Source organism: Cyprinodon tularosa, unplaced genomic scaffold (genome assembly GCF_016077235.1).
Source record: "Cyprinodon tularosa strain WSP-4 unplaced genomic scaffold, ASM1607723v1 ctg5, whole genome shotgun sequence".
Classification (NCBI taxonomy): domain Eukaryota; kingdom Metazoa; phylum Chordata; class Actinopteri; order Cyprinodontiformes; family Cyprinodontidae; genus Cyprinodon; species Cyprinodon tularosa.
In genome coordinates this window covers 1,720,984-1,735,669 of record NW_024039229.1, presented here as the reverse complement: position 1 = coordinate 1,735,669, position 14,686 = coordinate 1,720,984, and the positions used below count along the sequence as shown (strand labels likewise).

The following is a 14,686-nucleotide window of genomic DNA, read 5'->3' as shown; positions in this document are numbered from 1 at the left end:
CTCCTGCATGTTCCCTGGGGCTGCAGCATCTGGGAAACTCTGGGCGGTGCTGCCCCGTCAGATTATTGTTGTTGATTATTGTGGTCGCTAACCTGTGTTTTTCTCCAACAGAGATTCCAGTGATAAGACGCTCTAGCCACTCATACCTCGGATCCACTGGCTGCTTTTAAGATAAACACTTTGAATTATCCCACTATCTATCAATCTTTGAATATTGGGTCCTTTTGTCCTGAATCTTGATAACAAAACACTTTGTTAGTTAAAAAAGTGCAGTGAATTCCATAATTCTCTATCAAAGCATTGCTTGGGACTGATTGTTTTAAAATTCCAGAGGGCAGTAATTATTTAACATCCACCGACTAATGGCCTGGATTCCTTTTTGGAGTTGGATTAATTCAATTCAATTCAGTTTATTTCTATAGCGCCAATTCACAACACAAGTCATCTCAAGGCACTTTACAGTTCAACCAGATCACAGTCAAATTGATTCAAAGTTTTCTATCTAAGGAAAACCAGTTGATTCCATCAACTGATTCACTCAAAAACAATCCCTCACACTAAGCATGCTTGTAGCGACAGTGGAGAAGAAAAACTCCCTTTTAACAGGAAGAAACCTCCAGCAGAACCAGGCTCAGTGTGAGCGGCCATCTGCTGAGGCCAACTGGGGTTCAAGGAGACAGAAGCAGAGATAGAAAAAGCAACTATAAAAGGCGGCCCCATCCAGAAAACACACAGCCAGGCAGATGAGCTCCGAGCCGGCTCCCATGTCAGAGGATGAAGAGAGCATGTCCAGCCAGTCACGGTCAGACCTTCAGATTAGAATTAATCATTCTGAAATTTGTACAGTCATTGAAAATGTGAAAAAATAGAGCCAGAAGTACGACCATGGTTTATACAGACCTTCCTAAAAAGATATTAGACTTTCTGTGGTCAGGGGAAATGGAATGGGTAAGGTCAGTGTTTGAAGATGTGCATATGTCACTTGCATTGTGAGGTTCATGTTCTTTGATTTCTCCAGTGCATTTAACTTGATTAAGCTTGACTTACTTTGGGAAAAATCCCTAAAGACTCAAGTGGAGGCATCATACATTTTCTGGATGATAAATTTCTTATACTAAATTTTCTTAGTTTTATAACTAACGGTACCAATATAAAATTTAAATTTCCATGATTTACTTTTGTATGTGACGTACAGCAAGTTGGCGCAGCACAGAAACCAACCAAAAAGAAATTAATTGTGTGGATGAAACAAATCGTCCATTGCAGGGCAGCACAGAGACAAACAACCAATCACACTCACACCTAAGGGGACTGTAGAGAAGCCAATTAACCTAACAGTCATGTTTTTTGGACTGTGGGAGGAAGCTTGAGTACCCAGAGAGAACCCACGCATGCTCAGGGAGAACATGCTAACTCCATGCAGAAAGACCACAGGCTGGGAATTGAACCCAGAACCTTCTTGCTGCAAGGCAGTAGTGCTACCCACTGCGTCACTAATCAGCCCTTAAATGAAACAAAACTAATTAATCTATTTTTAAAATATAAGGAGTAGAAAGTGGAGATAATTGCATGCCAATAAATTGAATTAAGCATTTTGAATTGAATTGTGTTGTTCACAAGCTCTCCCAACCAACCTCCCTTGTGTTTTCCAGCTTACTATATATCCCTGTCTGCTTATTGTCAGAAAGCCTGGCAGAGAGACATTGGAGTTGGGGATAGCCTTATTTCAGTAAAACACATATAATTCCTTTCCTGATATTCTGGCTGTGTCGTTGCTTCGGTTTGGGGTTCTTCCAGCGCGATTCCTAAAAAATCATATGTTACCTTTAATGATTGATGGGAGAGATTTCCACCTCCTCTCTCCTGCTTGCTCTTACTCTGCATCCTCAGTGCTTCCTTTTCAACTCAACTGGGACTTAAAGCTACAGTGTGTAATAATTACAGGGATATACAGTCAGAAATTTAATAACTATGTTATTTATCATCATCTACGAGCTCAGCCTCTTAACCTTAATATTTGCGTTGCCTTAGAATTCGTTATTTATAATTACATAGGAGCGGGTCTCGCAGCCATGGAGGCAGACATCTTTGCGCTACGGCAGCGCAGAGCCAACAAACTAGCGATTGCGAGATCGCTCTCGAAAGTAACTACGGCAAGTTGAGAGAGATGAACTGAGACGGTACTGAACACACAGACTAATGAAATACTATCTGTAAAATTATCTATGTAAACAAACCTCATCACTTGAGAAGGTAGGTGATGCGGACGTCGTGAAAGACATTTTGTCCCGTAATGCTCGCCGTACTGTTCGGGGGGAGAAGCGGTGGGGGGGAGATGTTCATGTTGCTGTGGTCTGCAGTCTGGACGTTAGATGTCGCTGAAAATTACACACTGTAGCTTTAAAGAAAATTTGTAATAAAGAAAGTCTAATTAGGGCTGCTCAGTGGTGCAGTGGGTAGCACTGCTACCTTTCAGCAAAAAGGTTTTGGGTGTGATTCTTTCTACATGGAGTTAGAATGTTCTTCCTGAGCATGCATGGGTTCTTTCTGGGTACTCTAGCTTCCTCCCACAGTCTGAAAACATGGCTGTTAGTTTATTTGCCGTCTCTAAATTCTCCTTAGGTGTGAGTGTGTGCGTGAATGGTTGTTTAACTGAATTGTATGCACACTTTCAAGGATGTATCAATGACAATGTTAAGTTGTGTATGTGTTTATTCCAGTAATAATTAGCAATGCGTTATATCTTTCTTTAATAGTATGTTAAAGTTTTTATTTGCATGGTGTGCTATGTGAGAGGATGTGCTTCGCTGCTGCTTAGTTTTGGGTTTGGCTCAGCTGTGAATGCTAGGTCAGGGGCGGTGTGTGAGCATTTCTGATGTCATATTTGGAAGGTTTTTGAAACGGCTGATTTCCACTTATTGCCAGGAAGATGCTGGATGTCTTGTATTGCATAATTTTCTTGGCTCTTGGACTGTTTCTAGAAGTAATAAAGACCCAAATGGAGGTTTTTGCTTCCGTTTTTTGAGATTGCTGCATTTCTTAGTATTGTTTTTTCAGATCCAATTTTTTGTGTGTTTGCATGTTTTGGGCTTTGCATCATTCATGCTTTTGCTGCTTGTTTCATTGTTTACTGTGCGTTTGCACCTGTCAGCCACCGTAAATTTTAGACACTGGAAAAGTATACAAAGCAACATTAGGTGCAAACTGTTAAGGTTGATTTAGGGAACAAAATTTTATTTTCAATGTAAATATAACTTCAAACCTAATCAAGACATTTTAAATTATCATTATTATTATTAATTTGAAGGACAGTCCTACATGGTTCAGTCTTTGAGATTTTTTGTTATTAAAAAAAAAAAAAAAAAAAAAAAAAAAAGATTTCCTCACCATTCCTATTCCTTCTTCTCCAGACCACAACAGCTGCACTGACAAGGCCCATTAAAAGCAGCAGAACTCCAGCAGTAAAAACAAAGTGTTTTCCAACTGAAGATCCTGTAACAACAATAAATAAAAATATATATATAACATATCTCTTCAAAGAAAGGAAGGTTTGTGTTGTGAGTAATCTATAATTAGATATGCTTCTTAAATGATTAAAAACAGCGCTGCTAGTCAGAACAAACAACCAATGTAAAATCAAATAGGCAAATCTGCGTTTTCTTCTTTTAATCAAACCTGGATTTGTCTTGATCACGGCCCTTTCGAGTCTGGTGGTGACTTTATCCTCTAAACCAGAGAACTGAAAAAGGCAATCATATTGGTTCCAGTCTTGATCATTGATTGACGAAACGCTGAGGTCCACACTTATCTGAAAGGTCCCATCATTATTGAGGAGGATCTCTCCGTTCTCCACTCCTTCATGGATCTCCTCTCCATTTTTCCGCCAGTACAACATGGCTCTTTCAGGAAAGAAACCAGTAGCGTGGCATGTGACCACTGGGGAGGAAATCTTCTGGAGGAGAGACACTGAAGGATGAACTGAACACACAATCCAAAGAAATATTTGTTTAAAATCGTATTAAAGGCAGGTATATTATATTATTATATTATATTATACTGTAAGATTAACATTTCATTTATAGAATTAACCGGTAGAAATGTGAATTTGTTTTTGTATGGGTTATGTATTAAACAAGTTATGGCTGTAACAGCTTATGTGGAAGCAGTTGTTATTAAAATAGAAATAAAGACTTTCTCCATACATTTAATCAAATAATCAAAACGCTATGGTAAGTCTTTTGGAATTGGACTTTTATTTCTTAAAGTGGGGATCATCACTTGTAAGGGAGACAAAGATTTTTGTCCAAAGCAGCAGAATTGCGAGCTGTTTCTGTACCTGTTTTCTGCAATGTATTTCTCCCATAATTCAAATAAAGCTGAAGAAAACGTTTGCATTCTTCTGTCAGTGCATACTTCCAAAACAGACTGTCAGTGTCCCAGTTGTGTTTGGTGATGACAGTCTGATGTCTTGGGGTGACCCATGTCAAAGTATTCAGATCAAAACGCATGAGATCTTCACCATCATAACCATACTGGTTAAAAGCATCAAAGTCTTCGGTTTCATCATCCCAAAAACATCCATTCATTCTTTGATAAATATGGACACCTGAAAAGAATAAATTAAGGAAATATATGTATACACATATACATATATACACATACATATATACACACTAGGGATGGAACGGTTAATGAAAACCGTCCGAACCGTTCGGTTCGACTGTCTTGGTTCGGTTCGCGTGTGTTTCGTTCGGTTCATGCGCGGCTCCTTTTTCTCATAGGCGAAGCGATTACACTCCAGAGCAGAAGGTGGCGGTACTGCGACCAAATCCACATATACCGGACCGAACCGAAAACCGTGACCATGAAACCGTGAATCGAACCGAACCGTGGATTTTGTGAACCGTTCCACCCCTAATACACACACACATATATATACATATATATATATATATATATATATATATATATATATATATATATATATATATATATATATATATATATATATATATATATATTAATTAGGGTTGTCACGATACTAAACTTTTCAACTCGATACCGATACTAAGGAAAATATCGATACTCGATACCATTATACCATTTTCGATACCACAAGGATAAAAACAAAGACTCTAAAATTGTACAGAAATATTTTCATTAATAAATAAAATAAATAAATAAATACAATAAACAATAAGAACAATATTTTGAGGTTGTATGCTGTGCACAATATTAAGCAAGCTTGATAAAAATCTTATAATTTAAAATTAAGTTTTCCTTCCTTGGCTACGCTTTGCACACATAACAATGACACTAGCCAAACCGGTTAAGAAACAAAAATAATTCTCAGCAGCTGCACCTGTTACAAAAAAAAAGTCTGAAACTGAAAAGTGCACAGAATTATTCAATCACACAGTGTTCAGAAAGTGCATTTTCCTCTATTCTGCACTTTAGATGAATGACTGTTTAGGTGCCACTGGTGGTGGCACTGTATTGTTAATTTTTAAAACGAGTATTGTATCTTATATATATATATATATATATATATATATATATATATATATATATATATATATATATATATATATATATATATATATATATATATATATATATATATATATATATATATATATATATATATATATATATATATATATATATGGGCTGTTCAGTGGCGCAGTGGTTAGCACTACTGCCTTGAAGCAAGAAGGTTCTGGTTTGATTTCTGGCCCGGGGAGTTTGCATGTTCTCCATGAGCATGCGTGGGTTCTCTCCGGGTACTCCGGCTTCCTCCCACAGTCCAAAAAAAAAAACATGACTGTTAGGTTAATTGGCTTCTCTAGATTCTCCTTAGGTATGAGTATGTGCGTGAATGGTTGTATGTCCTGTTTGTCTCTGTGTTGCCCTGTGATGGATGAAGTGTGTCAGATAATGGATGGATGGATATATATAAAACAGAGATTCCATGACAACGAAAGTAAACAGGCAAACATGTCATCAATTTTTCAAAGATATACATATAAAGCTAAACATCTGTTTAAGGACTCAAGACATATTTTTTTTTTTTTTTTGTCTGGGAATTAATGTCCTGCATATAAATGATAGCCCAACTGCTTTGCTTTCACAAGAAGACCATTATGAATGTTGCCATAAGGTTCCGCTTGGTATTTATGTATAAATGAAACTTTATTAAAGATGATGTAGAGAACAAATAACAGAGATGGAAAGGGAGGTCAGAAACAAAGAGAGGATAAGAACTAAGCAGAGAGAGAAAGAGATAGAAAGGAAAGAAGGACGAACGCATGAAAAAAAGAAAACAAAGGAGCAAAAGCAGACACAGAAGATATACACAAATTCCTAGAATTCTGCTTCCACACCTGTATGAGATGAGGGGGAAAGAAAACAGAGAAAATAACAACAGCAAAAATAAGATGCCATAAAACCAAATTAAAAATCAAAAAAGCTTCCAGAACACCAGGTTTCCCTTAGATATCCATGTCTGTGGAAAGCAAATCTATGGTTATGAAAAAATATTATTTAGGGTGGTATGTATCTGTATCTTTATATGTAGCGGCAGCTTAGTATTTTATATTAGTGTGTATCCGTAAACACCTGGAACCAAACTTCTATGATATGTATGCATGGGCATGCCCATGTATTAAGGATTTATAAAGATTATTCAGAAAGAAACTATGCTAAATATCAGGTGTGGGCGGCCTCAGACTCGCCTTACAGGGTCCCAGACTGAAAAAAGTCCAAAGACACCTCAGATCACTCATGACAGATATACGTATGCTTCCTATTTTAGACTCTTCAGAAACATGGTACTCACCCTCCGACTGGTTAAAGCGTTGTTTCAGAGTTGTAATGGCTGCTTGGAAGTTAAACCAGTTGTTGTGGCATTTATTTTTCAACCACTTTAGATGCTGGGGTTCACCCTCGAATAGTTTGTTCATCCAAGGTGTTCCTGGTTTTATGTCTGTGTTGCTGTCGCAATAACCAATTTGAACTCCATCAACTATTCCATAGGCCAAAAATTCAGGGAATTTGGAGCTTCCTGAGATACCACAAAGAACATACACCAGGGAGTGTGGTTCTGTGGGAAGAGATGATATCAGTTATACAGATTTCTTTTAGATTATGTTTCCAAATGACCATGCTGCACCCACTGGGCTCAACTAAAAAAAAATAAATAAATAAAAAAAAATAAATAAATAAATAAAATTTATATATATATATATATACAGAGAGAGAGAGAGACGGAGAGGTGATGATGCTAAGTACAATAAATCCCCACATCACATCATACAAATCACATGATATTTAATATACAATAATCAGTATCATCTTTTCTCCCTATTTCCTTATTTCAGCTCTGCTTTTAGAGCTTTACTACATATTTATTCTTTCTAAACTCTCCTGCTGCTAACTTGAGTGGCATACTGCATCTCTGGATATTTTACGCGATGAGAAGGATCAGTCCATTTTGGCATATGGAAACGGGGATCCGAAGTTGATGTTGTATTGAGTTACAACTTTTTGTTATTCCTGTGATGTTATTTCGTTATTTGGAGCTGGATGCCCCAAGTGGTTGCTTTCTGGTAAGTTTTCTCCAGTTTCTATTTGACAGTACAGTCTTATAACAATGTAATCAGCTCTGTTTTTTTTTTTCCTGGGCACCAAAAAGTCCGCCCCTGACTAAAAACAAATACCGCTTATTGTCCCAACTCCATTATAGTCTTAGGATCTGTTCATACCTGCCGCTTTAAAATTGTGGCCTCTCGTCCAGACCAAAACACGACACCGAGACCCACCAACTGGATTCTGTTTCTGTTCCCGACAAGTGGGAATACAAACCTTTCTCGGTTTAACCCAAATGCAGAAACTGTATATCCCTCTGAATTTAACAATCAACTATAATAGTAAAGATCATATCAAAATCTTATCAATTCCATTTCTACTGCTCAGCCACACTACTGCCAATAAACAATTGACTATAAACTTCTGCTTTTTTAACAACATATATGCAAAATGGAGGTATTGAAAGAATATAGTAGTTATCCTCCATTTCTGTCCACCTGCAGAAAGTCAAATTTGAATACAATCCAGATCAAATGTAAAAAAAAATAAGGCAGCTTTTGGTTCCGCCCGAATGATTTCTTTGATTACATCTGAATTAACTTAATTCAATTCATTCTTACCGAGAACTTACTAACTTAACAAATTATGATCTCCATAGAGCTTTAACTGAACAACATTCCCTTAATAATCCAAGTATTAATCACTATACCATCATATATGTCCCAAAGGGCAAAAACCACCTTTTTTTAGTATCCATAATTTCCTTTAGTGTTTAATAAGAAAACAGCAGAAGCTGACACATTTCAACTTACCTGGAGAAGCAATCTGACATATGAAAAGAAACTTAAAAAAAATCTTCATCCTGTTTTTAGGTAGCCTAGATGGGGACATCATTCTTTCGTTATGGATATGGAAAGCAGAAAATGTTCAGTTACTGAAAACAAAGACAGAGGTAACATAAACTTCATGTCCTTAGCAGGATTAATTTGCACCTTTGCAGTTTTAGAAATTTAGATTTTTGAAGTTTTGTACTGACATACCCAAATCATTGACATCTTTGAGGGCATTTCATACCAGTATTTGATATTTGTGGTTTCATACCAACTATCAAAATCCTTGAATTCAGCTACTTACTCATAATAATAATAATAAAAAACATAAGAACTTTAAAGGTGATGTAACAACTTTTGTATTTCTAAAACAAATGTTTAATATTTGGGGGGGGGGGGGGGTCAATTCCCCATACTATTTACTTTTCAGTCCAAGGCCTCTTGATATTTGGCGTAAAAAAATCACTGGGTCAACCTCCACCTCTTCTGATGGAACCCCATGGAGGTCCTGGGACAGCTGAGAGTTGTAGTCCCTCCAGTGTGTCCTGGGCCATCCCCTTAGCCTCCTCAATCTGGGACTTGCCACATTGAGGAGGCTGAGGGGATGCTCATTGGATATTTAAAACAGATATCCGAGCCAGCTCAACTGACTCCTCTCAATATGACGAAGAAGCTATTCTGCTCCTTTCCTTAATTTGCAAGGGAAGTTCATTTTAGCTGCTTGAACCCAGCATCTCATTCTTTTGAACATCACCATAGGTGAGGGTAGGAACGTAGAACTACCATTATATCGGGAGCAATGCCTTTTGGATCAGTGATCTGTTTGCTACAACAGGCTGATGCAGCATTAGCAACAACTAAAACACATGCTTTACACTTGGATGTGGAGTACCCTAGTGCATGCTGTAGCCCTTGGCAAGAAGGAGCCAGCAGCGCATCACCACATCTTCTACAAATACAAAGAAGAAATCCGACGTTCTCCAAACCAGATCCCCGCCCGCCATTGGCTGCACCTAGAAATCCTGTCCATAGAGAACATGAAAGACTTGTGACTCAGGGAAGCCAAGTCCGAGTCCAATATGCACTGCAAACATATCCAGCCTAATGCCATCAATGAGAACCAGACCCCTGCTCTGCTTGTACAGAAACCATATGGGGCCACCAACTCCATACAAAATTTCAGTCAACACACACTAAACGTTTCACACCAGATTAAATCAGTTTGCAGGTATTTAAGTTTTACGGTGTTTGCATTTGATACTTTGTTTCCTTACCCAAGCAGAAGCTTTGGCTATCTGGCTATCTATTTGGCCATATTTTACTGAAGTATTTTTTTTTTTTGGACAACCTTTTACTTCTACTTTTTGCATTTTTTGGCAATTATTTCTATTACTTATATTTCACAAATAAACTTGTTATTTTTGTTTTATTTAAGCTCATTTTCATTATTGCTTGTTAGTATATAAACAATTAAAAATCATTTAAATAAATTGTTTCATCAAGAAAATTAATTTATTTGTGCCTGGATTCTTTTTTGTGCTTTTTTGTGTATATATATATATATACACACATATATATATATATATATATATATATATATATATATATATATATATATATATATATATATATATATATGTATGTGTGTGTGTGTGTATATAAATATATGTCCTTAATCTATTCTTCTCAGGTGTCCATATTTATCAAAGATTTCTTTGTGCTTGTTTATCAAAATAATGCAAAGTTAAATCTGACTGTTACCTTTAGTAATAAAACTAAGAAAATTAAGTATAAGGAGGTTTTTATCCAGAATTGTAAAACAAACAGTTCCGTTAATAGGGTAGTGCAGTAACAAGTATAGGGTTTAAAGTACTTAAAAATGTCCTGCATAACTTTTACTTTTATACTTTAAGCAGTTGTAAAAATTGTACTTTACTCTTTTACTTGCATAAAAATCTTAATTTGATACTATAAATTTGAACTTCCACAAACATTTTTTAGACAGTAGGATTTATACTTCTACTTGAGTGAAAAACAATAATACTTTTGATTCCTCTGCTCAAAAACAAGAAAAAAGTACAGAACATTGTTAAATATTAACTTTATATAGGTTACTTAGTTACAATTAATTAGCAAAAGAAAGTGCCGCAAGTCCTTTTCATTCAGAGAAAGGGAGACGTTGATCATTAAAATTTTATGTGTCTTTTTATAAAAAAACAAATATAAACACACAGCACAAAAATATAACATTTCAGTGAATCAAAGGATAATTAGTTCACGTATATTGAGCAAATTTAAAACACATCCTTTAAGCAAACTTTACATGTGATATACAGCTTTGGAAGGCATCATGTGTGTTTTTAATGGGAGACATTGAAAATCTCCAATGTGCTTCTGTCAGCTGCTGTCAAAGGTAAATGGAGAAATGTTAAACGTAGCTAAGCAAAACAATTCACAACCTATTCAAGTAAACATTTACCTGTTGTAAAAAAAAGAAAAAAAAACTCAGATTATAGTAAATCGTGATATACTTTTCATCCCTTTTTTCTTTCTTTTTCATCTTGAACTCAAACATAATAGTAGAGGGAAATTAATCATCTCAGCCATGGGTTTTAAAACTAATGACGTTCTTTAACTAAAACACGTTTGGATAAGCTTGATTGTTTTAAGTTCACACTTACCTGTTGGGTGATGTTGACTTTAAAGTTGAAATACTTGATTGTGGCTGAAAATGAAAGACATTATTCTCAAAGACCCATAACTGCATCAGGTCAAAATTCTCCTTTAAAAATATGTAAACCATTATAGTCATTTAAGCAATAGAAGAACAGTTTTTAATCCCACTACATAGGGAGGTGGAGCTAAGAAATGAAGTCATGGTGACATCTTGTATGTTAGAAAACATGCTTAATAAGATTGAGCTAGATTTGAAAATAAGCTGTGGTCACAGCTTTTACATATTTAAATCACAAAATATAGTCGACCTAAAACCATGTCTGTCTTAGTTAATCAGATAAAATGCATTTAGAGCTATAACTGGCAATCATCTGAAAAAGTCTGACTGGCAGATTGCCTTTTAACTTACAAGACAAATTTCAGTACATTTCTAAAACATAACATCTTATCAACTGCTTTGGTTAAATGTAATTTTTCAGTGATATAAAATAATCCCTACTAATTTAAAAACATTAAACACGAATGTCAATGACAAATTTCTTTAGGATTTTAGATACTTACTTAATAAGGCTCACGCAACTGTTAAAATCAACTTGTAATAAAATTAAATAAAATTAAAATAACCGTCTATATAACTGCATTAGACAATTTTTACATTACCTTTGAATAACTGTAAAAATGATTTGGTGAAAGGCAGTTAAAAGTTGTTTAAGCTATCAGTGGCAGGGGCTATAATTTTTTTCCCCTTTATTTACTCAGGTAATTCCAAATTAATTGAAAATAAACGTATACCAAAAACTAATCAAATGCATATTATGGTATCACACCAGTATATTTATACAAATGCCAACAACAAAAAACATTATAAAAACTCTTTATAATAACAAAAACATAGTTTGATGTGCATTTTTACTTTTTGTACATAAATTTTGCATTTCTGTCGTTAAGAGAAGCAAATTTCAAAGAGTCTATGGTTGAAGTCAGGGATGGTTTTGGGTTAGTTTCTTCTCCATAGAGAGCATAGCCAGGGCATTGAGATGATCCTGTAACATTGTGTTCCTGAGGAAGGTCTTGATTCTCTTCAGTGTTGAGAAGCACCTCTCAGACTCAGCTGTGGTCATGGAAGCTGTGATTAGGATCTGCTTGTTCAGGCTTATCCACTGCTTGTATGAAAAAGGTCATTACTATAATTATTATTATTTTTTTCAGAAAAAAAAAGTGTGTAATGAAGCACTTATTGAATAACTTTTGACTGATGGAGCAGCAAACTTAAGTTGAAGATCTCCATGTCTGTCACGGCCGTCGCCATCATATTTGTTTCCCCTTTTTTATTTATTTATCCCTTTTCTCACTTCTACTAAGTACAGTAGGCTGCATGTCCCTGTGGAAAGACCCGCCTACTTCCTGGTTTCTGACTTCAGTCCCATCCATTGGTTCCCTCAGTTCCACTTCAACCAATGGCTCGTCACCACCTGCAATCACCTCCTGCTCATAAGGAGAGCTCACCTGTTGATTGAGGCAGCTTGTCACAGCCAATTGACTTGTGTGCCTCGTGTTAACCAAACATTGTTGATTAACAGCTGCTTGTGTCTTTAGTGGAGTAGCTCTCTTAAGTTTATGGTTACCCATTTGTGGTTTGTTTAGCAGCCTGTGTCAGTATATTTTGTTGTGTTTAGCTTATGTACATCGTTACTAGCTTGAGGCTAGAAAAAGGGTGGAGGTAGGGCCAGAGTCTTCACTGATTGCCACACTGAGTTTTTCTTTGTTAGTTACATTAGGTGTAGTGGGTGCTGTGCTCTCTTTATTTTTTAGTAAGAATCCCCTTTGTTTAAATGTGTAGTTAGGCACGATCATCCTTTTGAGGATCTCTTATTTAACTTTATTTTCACAGCACCCTCATCCACCCTCCTTTTGTTTGTTTATTGCTTGCACCTCTTGTTATCAAATAAATTATAATTTTTTAAGAACTTACTGGTTTCTGCCTATATGTTTATGCCCCCACTCCCCTAAACCAAGAGGGGGTCGTAACAATGTCCATTTCTATGTTGTTCCCCTCCATCTATTGAGACTTGGGACTAATTCAGATTATGTTGTAGACAATGTAGTAGACATCAATAGAAATAAAAAAAATTCTCAGTTTTGTGAGGTCAGCAAAACAATATAAAATGTTAATTTATTTATTCATTCTTTTAAACAAAGATCCTAAAATCAGTGGTTAAAGAATATGTTGCCCATGTGAAGCGGAAAGAAAAAGGTGACCAGATTTCTGAAATCCAATCTGGGAACATTTCCAGCTCGTAGATAAAAATAAAAACATCAAAAAATATTTAAAAATTCAATATGTCAAAATTAAAATAGGAAACGGGGACAGTGATGCTATTCTTAAATATTAATACTGAAACAACAAAAATCAATTGTAAAATCCAGGAATTTGCCACTACTAATTCCTAAGATCAATCTATCAACAGTGTTTATTAGTGCCATCTGGTAATTTAGTCCTCTCCATCTTTTCTTTCTAGGTGGTTTCTGCCTTCTCTACGTTTCATTCTTCTTGTCGGGTTGAGTGGAGGTTTGAGAGGAGGACCCAAATGCAGAGACTGAAGCTGAAGGTGGTTTCTTGCAAATTTAATATCAAAAATGGGAACAGAAGCAAAGTCCAAACTAACAAAATGCAGAAAAACCAAAATCCTGGAGATATCAGAGAAAACTCATAAGGGGCAAAGAAATGATGACGATGAACCAGCAAAAAGAGACTGAGCTTGAGGTGTATAAATGGCAGACAGAAAATGAAGACCAGGCTAATCAGCATACACAGCACTGACACAAGAGGGCAACAGAGGGCAAACAAGAAATACATAAGAATTCAAATACAATAAAAAATAACTAGAATAACAAAAAATGGAAATAAAACAATGAAAACTCAGAGAGAAAAATCAAACAGAACCAAAACTATGACACTTCCAAGTAGATATTTCTCCCTTCTTTTCAACTGATCTTTCCATCGGTGTGCCTATTTCCCCCCACTCTCATTCAATCTTCTATCAGTCTTCTAATCTTCTTCCTCTCCTCTTCTGTCAATCTCAATCTTATCTAAAACAACGCATATAATCTCATCATACATATGATTGTTATGATGATGGTGGTAATTATTATTATTATTATCTCACCTGATTAAATACTAAAAAGGCTAATCATCACAATATTTGGAGCTACAAGTAAAAACATCATAATAAATGAAAAATAAACAGGTGGTTATCTTTTCCTCTATCATTTTCAGATTATGAAGATCTTGTCTCATTCAGTTTTCCTTTTACTGCCTCTCATTTTTATAAAAAGGAACTTTAATATACACTATATTGCCAAAAGTATTTGCTCACCTGCCTTGACTCACATATGAGCTTAAGTGACATCCCGTTCCTAATCCATAGGGTTCAATATGACGTCGGTCCACCCTTTGCAGCTAGAACAGCTTCAACTCTTCTGGGAAGGCTGTCCACAAGGTTTAGGAGTGTGTTTATGGGAATTTTTGACCATTCTTCCAGAAGCGCATTTGTGAGGTCGCACACTGATGTTGGACGAGAAGGCCTGGCTCT

At 35.9% G+C, this 14,686-nt stretch overlaps 1 protein-coding gene across 1 annotated transcript; it reads right to left on the bottom strand.

Moving 5' to 3' along the window:
* Positions 1-3,585: 3,585 nt before the first annotated feature.
* LOC119795100 (major histocompatibility complex class I-related gene protein-like) lies at positions 3,586-8,524 on the bottom strand. The gene is made up of 5 exons (XM_038302924.1): positions 8,400-8,524; positions 6,839-7,102; positions 4,520-4,606; positions 3,676-3,978; positions 3,586-3,608 (listed from the first exon to the last, which is right to left on the bottom strand). The coding sequence occupies exons 1-5, from the start codon at positions 8,479-8,481 to the stop codon at positions 3,586-3,588; spliced, it is 759 nt and encodes a 252-aa protein (XP_038158852.1). The 5' UTR covers positions 8,482-8,524.
* Between the last annotated feature and the right edge of the window lie 6,162 nt (positions 8,525-14,686).

What these genes read in the sequence shown, in the direction of transcription:
- LOC119795100 (XM_038302924.1), bottom strand. Translation starts at nt 8,481, where the DNA reads ATGATGTCCCCATCTAGGCTACCTAAAAACAGGATGAAGATTTTTTTT. An exon ending in ATGTCAGATTGCTTCTCCAG is followed by an intron (nt 7,103 to 8,399) that starts GTAAGTTGAAAT and finishes CTCTTCCCACAG; the next exon opens with AACCACACTCCCTGGTGTAT. An exon ending in TAACCAGTATGGTTATGATG is followed by an intron (nt 3,979 to 4,519) that starts GTGAAGATCTCA and finishes TTGTGTGTTCAG; the next exon opens with TTCATCCTTCAGTGTCTCTC.